Raw genomic sequence first — 19,975 nt, 5'->3', positions numbered from 1 at the left:
CCACCGCCAAATCATCAAAAGTTGCCGCCCTCAATCGCACTTTCCACGACACGTGTCCCCCACCCCATCCCTAGTCGGTGATCCCACCCTATTGATCAATATCGTACCCTTTTCAAATTTCAAACTCATCCTATCAAGAATTTATCGTATTATTTGATGATGTTTTACTTAGAAAAAGAAAAAGATTTTTACTTGACGTAAATTTTAATACATTAATTAGTTTATATTATTAATTATAAGAAAATATCATATCAAAATTAAATTCTATGAATTTTAAATTCAAAGATATTGTTGTGTGAGACGGAATGTATACACTACTAATCATATAAAAGATATAATTTTAGTTTTATCAAAATAAAGAGATAACATTATGAAACAAAATTTCATTTTATATTTAAAATGTACCATAAGAAGGTCGATAAATTTGTGGTTCTTATAATTTAGAAAGTAATCAAAAGCATATTATTAATTTTTATTGCTGATAAAGAACTTTCTGTCTTTCCAACTAAAAATGAATCGTAACAATTTTATGCCTCATCTTTTAATTACAGGTTTTATTCCAACCAATAATCATCTCATTTCAAAATTACGTAACTAAATGTAGGTTCGGAATACGAGCCTGAGGTTCGGGCATACCTCGTTCGCTTCACCGTTTCAAACACATAAATATCAAATTCTCCTCACAATTTTCTCTGCAATACAGTCGTTACTTTTACACTTTGAGTCTTAGAATATTGGGTTTAGTGATCGAATCGGAGCTCCGAATCGGGAAATGGCAGAGCACGTGGAGAATTCGGATCCTAAAGGGGAGTCGTTGATGGAGAAGATCGCCGACAAATTTCACGGCGGTGACGATTCCTCGTCGTCATCGGATTCAGATACCGAAACGAAGAAGCCGGCAGCGAAAGAGGAGGTGGTGGCGGCGGCGGAGGCGGAGCCGTCATCTGTGAAGGACAAAGTTTGGAGGCTATTCGGAAGAGAAAAGCCGGTTCACAAGGTGTTCGGTGGAGGCAAACGTACGGTTCTATTCTCTGTTTATCTACGTCCTTAATATTTTGTATGTCTATTTATTTCTAAAGACTTTTTTGGGGGATTTTGTGATTGAGGAATTTTAAGGGGTTTTAAGGATTTTAAGGATCTTAAAAGAATATTCTGGGGAATAAACTTGTTTTTTAACAGCAACTGAGGGACCAAGAGTTCAATTTCGTTCATTTATTGAGTGTTCCTTTTTGCTACTGTTCATTTTTTTAAGTTAAAGAGTGAATTTTTTTGGATGGCAGTGATTGGTGGTCTGGAATTTGTATGGTTTAGGGTTTTTGGAGGATCTTAAAGAATATTCAGATCCATATAGTAGTTGTTATCATGCTCTTTGTTTGGAGCAAGTGAGCAAAAGTTCAAATTTTGTATTTTTTTTTACTTGTTTAAAGATTGAATTTTTTAGATGTAAATGATTGGTGGTTGTGGAGTTGATGCGGGTTTAGGGTTTTTTGATGGATAACAATCTTCAGATCAAATTGACCTGTTGTCACGCTTGTAAAGGTGGTTGTTTAGGGTAATTGAGCATGCAAGAGTTCAAATTTTATTTTTGAGTTAAAGATTGTTTTTTTAAATGAAAGATGGTGATTGAGGTCCTAAAGAATATTCAGATCCGTCTTGTTATCATGCTTATATACGTTTTTGTTAAGAGCAACTGAGCTGCCGAATATCCATTTTGTTTATTCGTTTATTGAAGATTGAAATATTTGGGTGAAAATGATTGGTGGTTAAGGAGCTGATTACGGTTTAGGATTTTTGAAGTATCTTTAGGAATCTTCAGATTCAATAAACATGTTATCATTTGAAAAGAAGTAATAAAATTCTTGAGCTACATGTGTGTTTGTTTATAGCAACCGAGTAACCATGGTTTCTTTGTCTGATCTTAGTTGAGCATCATGGTGGGTGCTTCTCATGTCTACTAGGGTTCTTCAAAGTTTTAAATTCATATCTTTTTGATCTGTGAGGTTGCTTCTGAAAACTGCTGCATATTATGTATGAAGGTTTTCCCTTCAAGTCATAATTTTAACTTCTTATTACGTGGAGATTTGGGCTGGGAAATATTAGTTTCAAATGTGCATCCGATTGGTGATGCCAACTGAATTGTGATATGAGGCATAGTTGAGTGATTGATTGAATGTGTATCTGGTTGTCGCAGCTGCTGATGTATTCTTGTGGAGGAACAAGAAGATATCTGCTAGTGTACTTGGTGGAGCAACCGCTATATGGGTTCTTTTCGAATTGCTTGAGTACCACCTGCTCACTTTAATCTGCCACATTTTGATCATCTCTCTCGCAGTCTTATTCTTGTGGTCAAATGCAACCACCTTTATTAACAAGTAAGCTTTTTCTAATATTAGTACTATTAACCTATGTTACAAATTATTTGATCATTTTTCTGAAGGTGTTGTTCTACCATTTTTGACAGGAAACCTCCACATATCCCAGAAATCCACCTTCCACAGGACCCTTTCCTTCAAGTGGCTTCTGCCCTGAGGATCGAAATCAACCGTGCTCTTGCTCTACTGCGGGAAATTGCGTCAGGGAGAGAACTGAAGAAGTTCCTTGGTGTAAGTTTTCCCAATTCTAGTAGTCTTCCCTGAATGAAGTTTATTGGAATGCTTCCTGTTACTGGTGTATGTCCAATACTGTGACATTGAGCCTTCATTTATCCACCTCTCCTGAAGATGTAGATTGTTTTTTTTGTCCATCCTCCTTTGATTTCACCTCAGATGTGTTGTGGTGGTCTTGGTTTTAGTTTTAGTAGTTCCATGTATGTCTGTTGCTCCCCTTATTGATCCTGACTTATTAAAGAGTATTTAGGTTGTGTTATAGTTTTCTGAAGGTATCACATAACATAGTAGGATGTGGAGTTTTAGACTACCTCTGTTGTTGAGATTTTTAGCCTGTTGGATTCATGACAGCTAGGTTTAGTTAAGCACTCTTTGCCAAGTTTTGTGGTTTCCCCAGATTCGACAGCCCAAAGGATTTATTACATTAGTCTGTTGTAAATTAAGTTCTCTAAAGATTCTTGTTTCCAATTTCTTCGTCTTAAGATAATTCTTTTCTGATCTTGCATGAGCATGAATATCTTCGGCGTTTCCAAACTTGCTCATGTTACCAGGTTGTCGCCGGTTTATGGATCATCTCTATTGTGGGTAGCTGGTGCAACTTTTTGACGCTGTTCTACATATGTAAGTTCAAAAATTTCATTGACACTGTCTTTTCTTTCCTATTTGTTCCTTCACCCAGTGCTGATTTATTTGATGATCTTCCTGCGTATGTACCAGCATTTGTGCTCCTCCACACAGTTCCTGTTCTTTATGAGAAATATGAAGATAAAGTGGATCCTTTAGCTGAGAAAGCAATGCACGAGATCAAGAAGCAATATGCTGTTTTTGATAAAAAAGTTTTGAGTAAAATTCCAAGAGGACCATTGAAAGACAAGAAGAGGGAATAGATGTAGTGTGGTGCTTTGCTGCTAGAGTGCTTTGGGTAGCTGCTACCTTTTCAGAATGTGATAGTGTGCTTTTCTTGTACTACATGGGGCTGTGTCCCATCTTACATATATTTGGGGGTTTATTTACTGGTGATAGACTGATAGATCTTGAAACAGTTGAAGGATTAGTCTATCAGGTCTGTACGAGTGAGTATTTGGCTGCAGTTTCTCAACCTGTCAGTGTATGAGTTAAAAACTGAATTGACATTCTGTTTCTTCCACCCCTGTTTGTACTTATTCTTTTGTCAACGTTCGGATGCTCCAGCTCTATGATCCATAGTCGCCTGCCGGTTGATTTGGTTACTGATAAGTTGGTTGAGTCTAATTTGTGATATCAAGTGGAAATGACGGTTTTTAGTTGCTTGTATGAGAAATTGTGATGTTTTAGGCAATGCAAGAAGAAAATGTAATTGAAACAGCAGATCTCGATCTGAAGCGTATCATTATTGGTGTTAGCTGTTTAAACTTAGGCTCTTCTGTTGCTGTCAATGTACGGCGAGAAATATAAGTCAATAATGAAATCCCACGAAACTAACGCAGATTTTATGTTATCTTTTGACTGCCGCTAGGGGTTGTCGGCTCCTTCCAAATTATTCTTATTATTAGATTCCATTCGTTAAACAAGAGTGACTGTTGCAATGTCATTTAACAATCGTCTCTGATAAACAACATGTAACAACAGAAAAGGATGGATCTGCTCCTGCTTAAGAACAGCCATCAGCTTATCCAACAGTCGTTATAACTACATTAAATGCTCCACTGGTCTTTTCCTCTTCTTTTTTTCCACCCTTGCATCAAGGGCTCTCAGTCCCCCGTAGGGTAATGATGACTCAAGAAAACGTCTCTTTTTTGAAAGAATTGATTGAACAAAAGAATTGCAATTACAACATTACAAGGAGAAGCAAAATACATACCTCCTATTAATTACAACAATGCTGTCAGTATCTAGGTAGTCTTGAAATCTGATAATTGGTTTCCAATGGGGTAAGAGGTACTGTTGAGAACTCGGCATCAGAATGCTCAGGGGGCAAGATAACTTGCCGTGAATGTGGTGCCAAAGGGGGTAGGTTATGCTTAGGAGAAGATTGTGGTCTCGAGGAAATAAAGGAAACATCAGTACTATGTGACCTATGTTCTGCCATGGTTTCATCTGCACCCATTGCCTCCTGAAATCCCTTGATTTGATCTCCTGCAGTTCCGTTGCCAGCTTCAGCAGCCTCCCTTTTCTCTCTTTCTGTCTCTTTAAGAAGAAAATCAACCCAGAGATCTGCAAAGGACTGGATGAACAGTCCAGAAGCAAAGCATAAAAAGTCAAATTTATGAAAACCTATATGCCATTTGTTGCCAGCTTATTAGACAAGTAGTAAACAAGAACATGTTCAGAGAAACTAAACTAGCTCATTTGATGATATATTCAAATTCCATATACCGCCAAATAAATACGAATACCCTCCACTTTTCTCCAGCAAACAATAAAATATTCACAACATAAGCCCCTCATACAGAGAAACATTAGAACACAACAAAAAAGAAAACAAATAAGTAAAGATCAAGTAGCATGAAGATGGTATGAAGCTTACACTAATCAACTTGAAGCTGGACTTGGGGGAAATACAAAGAATCGCACACTAAAAATAGCACATTAAAAGTTGGCTTACAGCCTTACCTCAGCAAGTGGAAGGACAAAGTTCATTTCACGGTTCCATCAACAAGAGGTTTAAATGTAAAAGTAAATCCAATTAACTTCTGTCTATTAATTCAAAATGGAGAAGTAAAGCATTTGGCAGACACCATTTCTCCATTTCTGGAAGTTGATACATTGGATGAATGAGTAATACTAGAGCCGTGGAAAGGTAACATGCCAATGTCATTTCTGTTAGATGGCCATTCCAAGTGACAATCTCAACTTGACAGGGCAGGTCATAAAGTAAAACAAAGCCATATGATTATTGAACAGAAATTTACACGATATTTACCTGATCAGATGCCGTACTAGAAGGTGCTGAACTTCCACCCAAGATGCCACCTACTAGTCGTCCAGGGAGACCCAAGACACCCCGGACGACACCTTTACCAGATCCTTGTTGAGCCATGCCTATCCTCTGCTTATCTTCATCAGAGAATCCTAACATACGGACCATAAGATCCAAAACCTAGAAAGATGGAGAGATATAAATACGTGTCAAACAGAAACCTTTTCTCCTTCTATTTATCTGAAATTCTTCCACTATGGCCAAGATGTATTTGCTCTTAATTAAGTCTCTCAAGGTCCTCCATTACATGCATAAATGTTTCATATCTTCTTCGTTTATGCTTCCTTAATTAAAATTTTCAAATGATTATGGGTTCAGCTAGATGGAATCTTTAGGATAAAAAGTGAGTTTTCTGGTTGATTTGTCTTAGTCATTCTTTGTTTTTGCGACCAGGTGAAAATTTTGAAACTTTCAAGTCGAACAAATAACTAGCCAATAACTAGCATTAATGGGTGCAATTGGTTAAGTATTCCCCAAGCCCTCACCTGACTCAACTAGTAAGCAAATGACCTACCTCTTTGCTGTGATTCCTTTGGAAGTAAGTCACCAGTAACTTGATCACAATCCGCCTGCATATGACGAAAATGAGGTTTAAAATATTTCAAACTATTGTAAGGTATCTACTATCTGGTAAACAATGTTACAGCAACTGTAAATTTGACTGAGTAGGAGAGAGATGATGACATAGGATAAGGGCCTAAAAAATGGACAGAGAGAGCTTGTTTTCTTTGACTACGGAACGAAGCAGCACGATGTAGCATTTAAGGTTCAATCAGAATGTTCATGGGAGGAATGCCAAGAATACTAATGAGGAACCTAGATTCTAAATACTGTTTCATGACCAATGCATGAAAAATCAACGTGACTTCATGAAACTGCAGCGGCTAATTTCATAAATTACTAGATAAATAGTAGATTAAAGATGCGTATGACAGCACTCTTCCCTCTATTGCCTTGTTGATCTTATTTCTGTATGACTTAATTACTTCAATTTTTGCAGCAAAAGTAAAAGGTCTAGTGATTAGAGGGTCTCCATATCCCAAACTAATAGAAGTGGTGGCAAATCTTCTGTTATAATTTTCTCAAAGTACTGGCATGATCTTCGTAGATAAGGTGATTATTTAAACAGGTGTAAGTATTATGTATTCCCATCTTCATCTTTAGCAGAAAAAAATTGAACAGGCAAAAGATACAGTTGACAATGATCCCACATGTGTTTTAGCTTTCGTAGCTGATATATTTCGATGTTAAAATCATGAGACAAATCTCATGCAGGATACGAGATAAAAATCCAATCTTTCATGGTTTGACAAAGTCTCACCTGTCAACATAATTATCAGAATCCAGTGACATCCTATTCAGCCTGGTCATGCTCTGTTCAAGAGCTCGTCGTAGCTTTTCATTGTCTTGCTCAAGCTTATTTATACGGCCCTTCCCTTCAGAAAGTCTTCTCTCCATGTCTGAAAGTTTCACCAACACCTCTTCTTTCTCCTTCTTGAATGTTTCCGACTCATTGTAAGCATCCTGATGGAAGCATAAATCATCTTTAGAAAAAGAATAATAGAAAAAGTGAGCGACAAAGCTGGATCATGTTATGCAAATGACCATGCTCCAAAATTAGCCCTAACAATGGAAAAATTACAAGCTATTGGTATGCCTATGATATTATAGGGAAGTAATGAAACATACAACGCTAAAGATATCCTTTTTTAAGTTTTAATTCATGTTATATCATATGTTTGATAAAGCACATCTTAAGTTCAAATGCTCTCCTGAGGGCTACGATATTATAGGAAGTAATGAAGCATAAAGGTTACACAACTTCACTACTAGATTAATTCACATGCTGTTCGGAGATGATACTTCAATTTTCAGTGACCATACCTGAGACAGTTGACAAACTTAAACCAACCTATGGTGTCGTTCAAACCTAGGGCTTTGAATTAAGGTCCATAAATGTGAACTTATCCTGGCATGCTTTACCAATATCCAGACACTTGCAGACCTCTTTAGTTGACAAGTTTCATACCTTACTTGCTCAATTCTGACTGTTATGTATTCCAAGTTCAAGAGTAAGGAGGTGCAGGCCTCTATCATTGAAGAGGCCGAACAGAAACTTGCTAGGAAGAAGAACTACTTGTCTAGGATAAAGTAATCTTGATTAAAGCTTCACTCTCTAACCGATCATCCTACGGTTTCTCTCCATTTCATGGCCAGTGATAATAATTGGGAACTCTTTGTGATGGCATTGAGAGAGCAAAGAAGTACCATCTGGCCTGATGGAAGAAAATGGGGCAGCTCAACTCTTTTAGGTTGTTTTAGCATCAAGGATTTCACATTCTTTAACAGAGGTTGAAGGAGAGAATGGATTTGGCATTTTTGCTATTGAACCTGATCATTTTTTAGGAAGCTTATTGTTAGTAAAATGCCAGTGATGACTTGATTGGTTCACTAGTCCAACTTCTTCAGCTTAAGGAGTTCTTTATGCAGGTCATCCATGAAAGTAAGATTTAATTTTCACCAGCGAATTTGCTTTAGCTTGATGTTTGGTGTTGTTACAGCTTTTAAAGACGTCTTTCCTGCTATTTTCAGCATTCACATACAAAAGAATAGCAATGTGGCAGATTACTCACTTGAAACCATACTGGTATTGTTGATGCATTCATTTTCAACCACCACTTGAAGATTGGGGAATGGAGCAGGTGAATGAATTGTTTCACAAAGTTACAAAGTGTCACTATTAGCAAGTACTGCTGATAAAATCTTCTGGAGTAAAGAAAGAGGATGCACTTTCTTTGTCAGGTCTTATTACAACAATTTCAGCCATAAAGCTAGTACTACTGTTCATTGGAAGTTTATTGCTCTACGGTTCCAAATGAAGTGGCATTTCAGCCAAGTTTGCAGAGCTCAATGTGGCCTCTTCTATTGATAGATTGTGGAAGAGAGCAAACTTCTTTATCACTAAGTGCTTCAACGTGTAACTTTCATGTAATAAATCATCTACTGCCTCACCAAAAGATTGCTTTGGACCTGTGGCATTTTATCTTCTTTCTTTTGTGGGTCTATTGGATTATTACATCTAATATTATTTATCAGCTAAGTCTGAAGATCCAGCACATAAAAACGAGAGGGAAATCTGGTTCTTTTAGGATCTGGACTATTTGGAGGGAAAGACGGGGTTGAGAATCCTACTAGCAGAACCAAACCTTCTATTTTCTTTTTATCAATTTTTGGCCAACCCCACAGTGTATGGGAACCTGGCTTGATGTACTGTACGCCTTTAATCTCACCTAGTTTGTATTTCCCTTTTCTTTGGCGGCCCTTGCGAGTCGTTATATCTTTGAATTATTATTTTAAAAAAGCTTTTAGTGCTTAAACATATATTTGCTAAAGAAAGTCTTCCTAAAATAGGAAAAGCTATCTTGAATCTTCTAATTTTCAAAATAAAATACCACATTCAATCCATGTTAAGTCATTATATAAGAACACTGCATGGATATACGAATTAACCAATCTTTCATTCAAATAGATGTACTTGAAATAATAATTTACTCTATTCTAGGAACACATTGAGAACATAAGCAACCGGGCAGCAAAATGGAATATACCTTCAAAAGCCCTGAAAGTTTATGCGATTCCTCCTTTGCCACTGCCAATTCTTCTCCAAGGCGTTCCTGGACATAAATGCAAAAATAATGCATAAATTAGAAAGAAAAATTGGTTTCAGAGAATTATCTGTTTGTTTTGCAGCATAATAGAAAGATACTACTATACCAGAGCCCCACTCTTCAAGGGACAGGTAGAATAGATAAAATAGAATTACCTTGGCTTCAATCTCGGCATAGTATTGGCCAAGTGCAGTTTGTAGGTTAAGGACTTCAACATTTTGGGCTTCTATTGTGCTCAAACAGTTGGCTAATTTTTTATTTAGCTCATTGACTGTATCCTTCGACTTCTTTAATTCATTATCATTAAGGGTTTTGACATCTTCTTGACTTGCAATTGCTTGCTTAAGAGCTTTCTCCAACTGCATTATTTGAGCTCGCTGATATTCGTTATTTTGACGTAGCTCTTCAATTATTTGGCTGTCCTCATCCATCTTTTCTGATTCTTCCATTTCCTGCAAGCACAACAGCATGAATGACTATCTTCTACTTGGCCGTAGAAGGCTTATCCCAATTTCACTGCATATATTTGTTACAGTAACAATATAGCGTTAAGACATACACAATGTCCCAGTAATTAAGAAATGACGTCACATTGGATGTTAATTTGCAGTACTCTAAACTAAGTTAACTAGCAGAAACTAAATCATCATCCACAAATACAAATAAATGAATGCAAAGTTAAATCGATTATAACATGACATGTCTCTAGAACAATAATGAGACATAAGGGGTCGTTTGGTTGCCGGTTAGAGTTATACAGGTATTAGTTATGCAGGAATAAGTAATGCAGGGATTAGTTATGCATGTATTAGTTATGCAAGGTTGAGTTATGTTGGGATTAATTATGCATGGATTAGTTATGCGATAGTTATATAAGGATTAGTAATATAAATGTAATGTGAGTGTTATTTATTATTAGCTTACTTTATTTTATTAAAATTGTTAGTATAGTTTAAATATATATTTTTAAACAAAAAAATACAAGTTTGAAGAAAGGGTATTCTTGTCATTTTGTGTTTTAATACAAGTATTACTAATACATGTATAAGTTATTCCACCTTCTACCCCGCATAAATAATACATAGATTCCCTCATAACTTATACATGTATTAGTTATGCGAAAAAGAAAAACATGAACCAAACATTGTATTAGCAATGCTACATTTTATGTGGTAAAGAGGAAAAAACAACTAAACATTGTATAACTTATGCTAGCTTCTATGTGGAGATTATTTTTCCCCCTTCTTTTAACCAAACAATGTATAAAGTTATCCTAGTTTTAATGCATGGATAACTCCTCTCTAACCGGCTACCAAACGACCCCTAAGTTGATTACACATTAGTAGTTAATTTCCAGTTGATAAAAAGTCAGTCCTCAACATGGTGAAGAAAACGAAGAAACCTGTACACTATGATGAAAGCTAATATGGAGGTCACTAGACCAGATGAGGGAAAAACTTATCAAGAAAAAGAAAAAGTCAAACAGCAATGTGGGCAAAGGTATGCATACTCCATTCACATTAATGATAAAGAAATGGACCTTGGGTCTAATTCAACCCTAAAAGCTAGCTCATAAGGTGAGTATTTCCCAAGACCATATAAAGAGTCAAATACTACCATCTCCAACCAATGTGGGATATTCAACCCCCCACCCCCCGCCCAGGCCTGGCAACTGGAGCGTGGACAATATAGGACTGGGGCTCAAAAACGGGTAAATGAAGAATTGAGATGGGCCTGGCTCTGTTACCATGATAAAGAAATGGACCTTGGGCCTAACTCAACCTCAAAAGCTAACTCATGAGGTGAGGATTGCCCGGGACCATATAAAGAGTCCAATACTCCCATTCCTAACCGATGAGAGATATTCAACAATTAATATCCTATAACAGCATGAATTCATGGATGTACACAGGATTAGAATATAAAGATGATCTGACATCGACAACAAATCTGAGTCCAGCCAGAAAAGGCCAAATCTGCAAAGACACTCTGCAGTCTGCACTGCTATTGATTAACTGTACTGTATAAAGAAAATGTCACCCCAAAAAAAAAACCTCCTGAATTCCCCTCTAGCAGCTCAAATAAGATACACTCATTAAGTATTAGTTAACCTTCTCAAGTAAATGCTGCTTAAGGCGTTTTAGTTCTTGCAGTGCTTTGTCCCTTTCCCGGCGTGTTTCCTTCAATTCATTCTCCACATTTTGTAACGACCTCTTCATTTCTTCCTTTTCAGGAAATACCTCCAAAGGATGCACCTTCTAAAATAAAATAGTAGATTAGACAATACATATAATTAAAAAAAAAAAAAATAGACAGTAAGGTATTGAAGATAGTTTATACCACAAAGTTGAAAGAGTGAGTCCAAACGAAACAAACCCACCTCAGTTATACCATTGATGTTACTTCTATCAGCTAAAGATACGCCAGCTGCTGAAGCTTCTAATTTATCTTTCTCATTCTGCAAGAGAGAATGTCAAGGCATGTCTCACTTCAAGATTTGCAAGTTTTATATTGAGGATGAAGAAACTATAAAAAGCACTTGAAATTTCTCAGTGCCATATGCAAAGAGGAAGAGACTCATAAATGGCAGCAAAAGATATTAATGCACATATAATCTGAAAGTCCCTAAGGATCTATTACGCCACAACACTAACCTTAAGATTACTGTTTTCTTTCTGCAGTGTTTCTATAACTCTTCTCAAACCATCTATTGCTTCATTTGATTCATCGTTATCTCTTTCATGAAGCTCCATTTGCAACTGTTTTAATTCAGATACTTTATGAGACAGCTCAGCACGAATATTTGTCATCTCCACAGCCATCTGAGATGCAATTTACAGAGAAAAGGAAATTATACCAGTACGACAGCGGAAGCTGGATTCAGTAAGGCATGCAGAAACAAGAAGTCAAAGACCATGAGCACAACTTAGCAAAGAGTACAATAATGTTTAGCGAAGCAAGAAAATTGGGATGTTCACGCGCTTGTTCATCCTGTCATGCGTGAATATATATTGGACAACCAAAACGTTTATGTTACACAGTACGAGAAGATACAAAGACGACAAAAGATATTGGTATACTCTACTAGATGTCAAAGTACATAGCCAGCCTCCAGTCACATAATTTTCCCTCTTTGATGAATAGCCTCCAATTAAATGATTTAAACACAGTAAATCTTTCATGAAGATGTACATCTACATATGCTAAAACATCTTTGTGAAGGTGACCTACTCTAATTTGTCTTTGATTGATTGATGGATTATTACCAAGTATAGTGACTGCTGATAAACAACTCAAAGGCCAAGCTAACCAAGATACTAGTGAAGACACCTGATATGCTCCAATGAGATCAGATAAGATCAAACCATCAAATGGCAATAAAAATGAAAAAAGAAACAGTAAAAATATAAAAACACTTGATAAAATAGAAAAACTTCACAAGTTGAATACTGAAATATATTACTCTATCAAATTATGACTATAGGATGTCAGAAGGCCACTATGCATCAATACATAAAAAGCACAAGGTTAGCACTCACTTTATCCTTGTCTACTTTTAAAGAGTTCAGCTCTTGTTGGAAAGTCGAGCTCAGCTTCTGCTCCTCTAAAATGAAAGTGGTTTCAGACTGCATAATCAATTGAACCGTTTGAAAATTATACCAGCCATATTCATAAGCAGTTAAATACCTTGTAACCTAGTTTGCATATTTGCCAGCTCGGTCCGTTCTTTATTAAGCTCCATTTCCAGTTGTTTTAACTGCAACTCATGAGATGCCTGTATAGCTGACAGGGATTTATTTTTCTCTTCCGGCAAGTCGGCAAGCTCCTAGAAGAATTAACATATTTCAGTAAAGTTTCTTAATCAAAGATAGAATCCAATAATAAAGGGCAGCCCGGTGCACTAAGTTTCTGCTATGCGCGGGTTCGGGGAAGGCCGGACCACAAGGGTCTACTGTAGGCAGTCTTTCCCTGCATTTCTGCAAGAGGTTATTTCCACGGCTCGAACCCGTGACCTCCTGGTCACATGACAACAACTTTACCCGTTACGCCAAGGCTCCCCTTCATAGGATCCAGTACTAAGGGACAAAAAAGGAACTAGAAAAAATAAAATAAAGCCAAGTGTTGTTACTCATTATATTTCCAAAACCTCTTTTATTTAGCACTAGTGCCTGCGGAAGGGACAAGTAAAGGACATTGAGTCTTGTAAATTGCTCTCCTTATCCCCAATCAAATATCCTAGTGTAATTTGCTAAGCTTATAAGATATGAGTTAACCTACTTGATGTTAAGTGGAACATATAGGATCCATATTTAACCCTTTTAAGGACATGAATGTTAGTGTAAAAGCAGATCATAAATTTTGGTTACTAATGTCCAACAAGCATAAAGAATGCAAATATATACCTTTAGCAACTCTCTACAGTATGAGGCACGTTTTGTCACAATACAATAGCACAACTCGACTGTTGTGCAAAGCAATGAGTCCTTCCTATCCATGATAATGGACATTATTCTTTTCATTGTTTACAGTGGACATTAAATCTAACCATCCCACTTAAATACCAGATTTTTTGTCTGCGGCAGACAAAAGAACCAGTGACGTGTGCATATATCACACATCATATGTTGCGCTCTTACCACTTGATCAAAGCCCCGGGGGTGACAGTGGGAATTATTCTAAACGCCCACATGAAGGACCTGAAAAGCAGCTCATTATCAAGGGGGAGAAAATGTAGGCTATTTACCTTTTCATTGCCAAAACTGGTTCCATTGCTTAGTCCATCCTGCTTCAGAGAAAACCCATTGTTTGCTCGGCTTCCAAAGGAACGGTTAGCTATAGCTTTACTTTGGCGGTTTGGAGATTGATCATTGCTCCCCTAAACAAACCCAGATAACATCAAGTGCAGACTACATTTGTTAAAAATATAATCCACCAATATACCTCATAATTAGCACTAATCACCATTCTCAAAATGGTGTATTTTACTTTCATAGAAACCTTTGTAGGTAAACATCATGTGAGCTTTTTAAAACAGAGGATATTTTTGATTGAGGGTGGGAGATAAGCAACACTAAGGCTATAGAGAAGACAATTAACTCAGACCATTCAATATCTTCATCTCCAGAATAAAAGGTAACATAACAATGTTTTCAGCAACTAGCTGTAACCAGATAATCACTTAAAATCCATCAACTGTATGGATATCCAGAAAATCATTAAATATATAAGCAACAGAATAATTATGCTTGATTAAAAAAAAGCAAAATAATTATTAAATAAAAAAGCTTTATTTATGGAATAACTACCTTATGCATGTTTCTAGATGCACTCAAGGGAGAACTCGATTGTAGACTTTGCTTCAATGATCCATTTTCTTCATTTAACCTTGAAATTTGATCCTGCAGAAGTGACTTTTCAAGTTGTAAAAGTATAACAAAAATTTTACAGCAAAAGGCATGGAAATAAATGTCCCCAGACAATTGAAGATCATGATTTGCACGCATCTAGTAGCACAATCTTCTTCTTCTTCTTCTTTTAAATATCAAGTAGCACAATTATAAAGTTCAAATCACATGTTTATGGAACATTAAAGAGTTTTTGACCAAAATCATCCCTATTGATTCACCCCAACTTTAACGACATTCTTATAATATTTCATTTAATAGAAAACATCCTTTAAGTTTTCCAAAACTGACCAAAAACATCCCCCTTTAATTTTTCATCCGCTTCAAATGGAGCTTATTGTTTGTCATGTAACTACCCGTTGATTTCTTTTTTCCAGACAAACTCTTCCTTCTTTCTTCAAAAGAACACCGAAAACAGCTATGCTAAGGTCTTCCTCCAGCGAGAGAAATAGGAAAGCCAATAAATGGCAACGCAAGAGATAGTTAAAGTCCAGAGAAACTCACCAAACTGGGCTAGGTAGTTGACTGCATAATGAGAATAGAGCTAAGATTTTCCCTGCACATGAAACACTGGCTTGATCCTTCAATGACGAACTCAGAAAGAAGACTGCTACTCTACTCCCAAGTGGGTGGATACACTGCTGGTTATGCTATCTATTCATGGATTGCCTAAATCACTAAATTAGAAGTGTAAGAGATAACAAGGGATTCAATTAGAGGGATTAGGTGATGTTATTGCTTAAGGCAGCAGTGAAATGTCCATCGTATGTCACTCATGCAGATCCCACAAGGACTCCATCCATGCAACTCTACAAGAAATTTGGTGTCTTGGTTTCCAATTGGAGAGACTTGTAAAGGGCTATTTATTACTTTGATTGAAATGCCTATAGAATATATTTGGATTTTGACATGAAATAAATAGAGGATTCCTAATCTTCCTGGATTCTGCAGCCAACTCATAATTCTTTTATGTGCATCAGATATTGCTAGCTTTCCTGCAAACGTTCATGAAAAGATCAAATTGCTCACAGAGAAAGGGCCTTCCTCCCATGGCTCCTCCGTTCTACCAAAGATTTCATCTCCCGTCTTTTATTCAGTCATCCTTCCGATCTCGTTCTCCAGCAATTCAATTGTAAGTTATTCCTCCTATCATGTGCTTTTTCTTTCTTTATCTCCCTCCCTCAAATTTTCATCATTAATCAGTGAAAACCCCTATTTTCAAACAATTTTTATCTGTGGAATGCAAATTATTCAATTTGGTTTAAGATACATTGTATATTTGGTTGTAATTCTATATATTTGCAAAGAGGAACCTTTTTTTTAAGTTTTAGCCAAGGAGTACTTCAACAGTATTTTCAGCAAGAAGTGAGTTTTTTTCTTTTTGATGATTGAGAAATCCGTCTGTGGCCAAACCTTAGGACCAACCGCAGCCTTCGAAACTCAGGGATAGTGGACTCGATACTCTACCCTTCTCCACTTAAATACCAAGTTTAGTTCGCATGGAGCATATTCGAACTTGTGACCTAAGCCATAAGTCCCTCAACCTTTGCCACTTGAACTAAACCCCGGGGGAGCAAGATTTCAGTTTTTTATTCGTTTATGGAAAGAATTAATGAAAAGAAGGGTTAGTGGGAAAAACGCGACCAAAAAAAAAAAGGAAAAAGAGGAGTAGCACGTGAAAAACAACAAGCTCCATTATAAGTGGAAGGACAACTTAACAGAAGGATGGTTTTGTTCTGTTTTGGAAAATTTAAAGGATGTTTTTATATTAAATAAGATATTTTAAGAATGTAGTTAAAGTTAGAGAGAAACAATAGGGATGGATTTAGCCAAAACTCGAACATCAAAAATAGTCACCACAGTATATGGTGTCATTGTTTGTAAGCATGAAACAGTATCATGATTATTTTCTTCCTAAAGAAGATATTGCATTACATTGGGCCCCTCAGCAATGTCCCGATGGGTCCGAATGGGCTGTCTCGGACCATCAAATTCAAATAAGGAAGATTTAATAACTCTAAGTACCAATAAGAATTTGAAGTCACAAGCATCACATCACTTCTGAAACTTGCCCAACTACTGTATAAGATATCATGTCAAGCTGAAGAAAAAAAAAACTTTACCTCTTTTTCTATCAATAAAGCTGCATAATTTACTGACAGTGCCTTGATTTCAGCCTCAGATTCTTTAAGTCTCTTAATTTCAATTTTGTATTTCTCTATCTGCAACACAAGCAAATCAAACACACCTAATTAATTACATGCCACCTTGTGGACCAGGAAAAGAACTTTTAAACAACCAAAGGTCCCCCGAAATTCAATTCTGCCACAACAAAATTAGACTCCAAGCAAAGTTATCTTTTTTAACATAAATGTACTCATTTCATCTTTTTGGTAATAATGATGATATGAGTTGAGCTTACAGAAAGAAATGAGGATTCATATCGCCGACCCAACTTGTTTGGGACTGAGGCAAAGTTATTTTTATTCATTTCAGCCCTGTCCTTTCCTCAACTAGAGTAAATTGTCTTGTCAATCTATTGAATTAACCAATCGTAACATTGTAAGGAAAGGCTATTTTCTTCTTCTTCTTTTGTTTCCCACCCGGCGTTTGGTACCCGCTTTGGGACCCGACTAATCAAAAACTACCAAGAACTCTGATAAAATAGCATTTAAAGATAACAGCTAGGACATATAAACTAATGCAACTAAAGACAGCACATCAGCAGTAAAAATTTTCTCTGCATTATTTCACCTACTCATCAATATTTTATACTAAATCAGGTTATAAGTGACAAAATCATCTTCTCTGAAAGAACATTAGAATTTTTTAAGGCAAACATACAACATACATAGCCTTAAAGATAGATGCATTTTTTTCTTAGCTTTTTGGTGCAGCCTGGCCTTTGTTCATGATGTGGATTCCCTGTTACAGATGATTGAGGCCTTGCACAATATGTGAATTTTTGAAGAACTATCTTAGTGCTGTTGCACCATTTATTTATTTTAAAAGCATTACCTATTAAAAAAATGACAAAATAATCCAACTTTAGATATACCACAACATTTTGTCTTGCATTATTTCGCCTTACGTATCAATATTTACTACCTGAATCAGTTTTAGAATCACTAAAGTGACAAAACAATCCAACTTTAAAGCTATTATAACCACCGATGAAATTGTATGTTCTTAATCAACAATTTTATTTTAATTATCTAATACACTACAACCCACTAATACAAAACAGAGGCCTTAAATGACAACAATCTGGTTTTGGAGCATTATTCAGCCTCCTAACACTACCCTCGCCAATCAATCCATTTCTAACGAGCTTATATATCTCTTCTTTCAAATAACTAACATATAAACCATCAACATAACATGAAAATGTAATGAGAACATATTTTCAGCTCAATGCATTCATCTGTGGGCCTCCCAATGTTCTTTCATGCAACACACAACATCAATCAATCAACTACCCGATCAGCGTTGTCAAAGGCGAAAAGCGTTAAAAAGCACTCCAAGTCTATCGAGGATTTAAGCAAAAAGCGGAATTAAAGTGTGGGCTTTAGTTTAAAAGGGCACTACGAAGAAAAAAATTAAAAATACATATAATGCAAGAAAAAGTAACAATTTCATTCATAATGATATCCTTAACACAAAATATATTCTTTTGCCAATCATATTTATTGTTTTGTACTGCTCTATTCAAGATAGAACTTATGGGCAATGAGGTGCACGCCTTAGTGTCTTGCCTACAATGAAGGCAGCCTAAGTGAGGTGAAGCGCATACCCTTAGCTTTTTTGAGCTTCAGAGCTTTAGCGTCCCTCAAATGGGCATTTTTTGATAACACTGTACCCGATCACTCTCAGATAAGTTATGCTCGACTATATGAATCCTCTACGGCGATTTCGCTCTATTCAGGTAGCACTTGCCTAGTAGAGAAATCGTTACAAATTCATACAGTACTATATTCACATTTAGTCGTCAACCTATCACAGTCCATGCTTAGTGAAGCTCACATGGATAGAGTCTCGCCCAATATAAAGAAAACTCAAGATTATCAACTTTACACAATGTGTAAATAACTAAACCTACTTAGTCCTCCATTTTTGAAATTCAAAAGCCGATCCCCTTTCAGGTAATACTGGGTTAATTGTGTGGTAGACGTGTGTCACAAGTTCGAATCCTATTGAATGCTCTATTTAGGCTCATTACATTCTGATACTTAATAAATAAATAGATATTCTCTAAAATACCTCTGGGTTGTGAGCAGAACCGAAACCATTGGCAATTGGGGAATGATATGTCGGCGACTTGGAACGACCGAAACTTCTAGAAATTCTCCGATCAGATAACGAATTATTCTCCGGTGGATCACCTGAACTGTAAACCGAAAGCTCTTCTTCGTCGTCATCGTGAATTTCAAGAGCGATCCTATTGAGATTCTCCTTAAAATTCTCAATTGAACTCCACATCTTTCAACCCCCGCTGCCCAGAATTTATCTTCGAATACGTTCAGACAAATAATAATCTTGAATGGCAAGATTTAGGGGTTGGAGAAGATCTTTCTGTTACAAATTAGTGGGAAGAAGAACAAAATGGGGCCTATTTTGCATTTATTCAGAGTTTATATGGTAGATCTGGAAAAGAAGAAACTACCATCAAGTTTATTTTATTTCGTCATCATAAAAGCAACGTGTTTTGTAATTGGGAAAAATTCCAAATATATATAACTTTAGTATATTGTTCACGTGTACCATCTATTTATATTTCTACATCCACTCTTACCATTATCCAACTTTATAAAAATAACACTCATTAAACGAAAAGCCATCATAGAGCCCATTTGGCTTAGCTGATTTAGAGTAGTTGATAAGCATTAGGTGCTGAAAAGCACTTTTAAGTGCTGAAACTGATTTAAAAAATAAGCAGTTACGTGTTTGGATAAAAGTGATTAAACTAATAATAAGCAGCTGAAACTGTTTGATTAAAAAGTGCTGATAAGCTCTTTTTATGTTAAAATGACTTAAATGACCTTATAACAATTTACACTACTAAAAACGTTATTTTCTTCAAAATTTTAGATTCTACATATTCTACCTATTTATCATGTTATTTTAATTATAAAAATAATTAGATAATATCTTTTTTATAAATATAATTTATGTTATGATAAGTATACAATCATAAATTAGAAGGGGGAGTATAAATTAACAAAAGTTAAGAAGAAAACCTTAAATAATGCACACAGTGTTTGTAGAGAAGAAACAAGCACTTAATATGCATTGTTTGTAATAAATAAGAATAAACATTCAACTATCATAAATATCTTG

At 36.1% G+C, this 19,975-nt stretch overlaps 2 protein-coding genes across 3 annotated transcripts; one reads left to right on the top strand and one right to left on the bottom strand.

Moving 5' to 3' along the window:
* Positions 1 to 561: 561 nt before the first annotated feature.
* Positions 562 to 3,753, top strand: LOC104093301 (reticulon-like protein B5). The gene is made up of 5 exons (XM_009599033.4): positions 562 to 1,016; positions 2,192 to 2,372; positions 2,462 to 2,603; positions 3,158 to 3,227; positions 3,324 to 3,753. The coding sequence occupies exons 1-5, from the start codon at positions 773 to 775 to the stop codon at positions 3,491 to 3,493; spliced, it is 807 nt and encodes a 268-aa protein (XP_009597328.1). The 5' UTR covers positions 562 to 772; the 3' UTR covers positions 3,494 to 3,753.
* A 522-nt stretch (positions 3,754 to 4,275) lies between these two features.
* Positions 4,276 to 19,269, bottom strand: LOC104093302 (golgin candidate 3-like). Of its 2 annotated transcripts, none has more exons than XM_009599034.4 (15): positions 18,899 to 19,269; positions 16,762 to 16,860; positions 14,540 to 14,632; positions 13,978 to 14,109; positions 12,921 to 13,059; positions 12,773 to 12,837; positions 11,888 to 12,055; positions 11,614 to 11,691; positions 11,345 to 11,491; positions 9,389 to 9,685; positions 9,174 to 9,239; positions 6,887 to 7,089; positions 6,080 to 6,134; positions 5,509 to 5,685; positions 4,276 to 4,809 (listed from the first exon to the last, which is right to left on the bottom strand). In XM_009599034.4, the coding sequence occupies exons 1-15, from the start codon at positions 19,115 to 19,117 to the stop codon at positions 4,471 to 4,473; spliced, it is 2,277 nt and encodes a 758-aa protein (XP_009597329.1). In that variant the 5' UTR covers positions 19,118 to 19,269; the 3' UTR covers positions 4,276 to 4,470. The 2 variants fall into 2 exon arrangements, with proteins under 2 accessions (XP_009597329.1, XP_009597330.1); XM_009599035.4 differs by having other exon boundaries at positions 11,345 to 11,488.
* Positions 19,270 to 19,975: the final 706 nt, after the last annotated feature.

Source organism: Nicotiana tomentosiformis, chromosome 1 (genome assembly GCF_000390325.3).
Source record: "Nicotiana tomentosiformis chromosome 1, ASM39032v3, whole genome shotgun sequence".
In the NCBI taxonomy this organism is placed as follows: Eukaryota; Viridiplantae; Streptophyta; class Magnoliopsida; order Solanales; family Solanaceae; genus Nicotiana; species Nicotiana tomentosiformis.
Note: the sequence above shows the minus strand (reverse complement) of the source record. Positions and strands in the feature narration are given on the sequence as shown.

Coding starts and splice junctions, on each gene's coding strand:
- LOC104093301 (XM_009599033.4), top strand. CDS start 773: ATGGCAGAGCACGTGGAGAATTCGGATCCTAAAGGGGAGTCGTTGATG. Junction 2,373..2,461: donor GCAACCACCTTTATTAACAA/GTAAGCTTTTTC, acceptor CATTTTTGACAG/GAAACCTCCACATATCCCAG. Junction 2,604..3,157: donor AACTGAAGAAGTTCCTTGGT/GTAAGTTTTCCC, acceptor TCATGTTACCAG/GTTGTCGCCGGTTTATGGAT.
- LOC104093302 (XM_009599034.4), bottom strand. CDS start 19,117: ATGTGGAGTTCAATTGAGAATTTTAAGGAGAATCTCAATAGGATCGCT. Junction 14,633..16,761: donor CTTTATTGATAGAAAAAGAG/GTAAAGTTTTTT, acceptor TCACTTCTGCAG/GATCAAATTTCAAGGTTAAA. Junction 4,810..5,508: donor CTAGTACGGCATCTGATCAG/GTAAATATCGTG, acceptor CTGTTCATCCAG/TCCTTTGCAGATCTCTGGGT.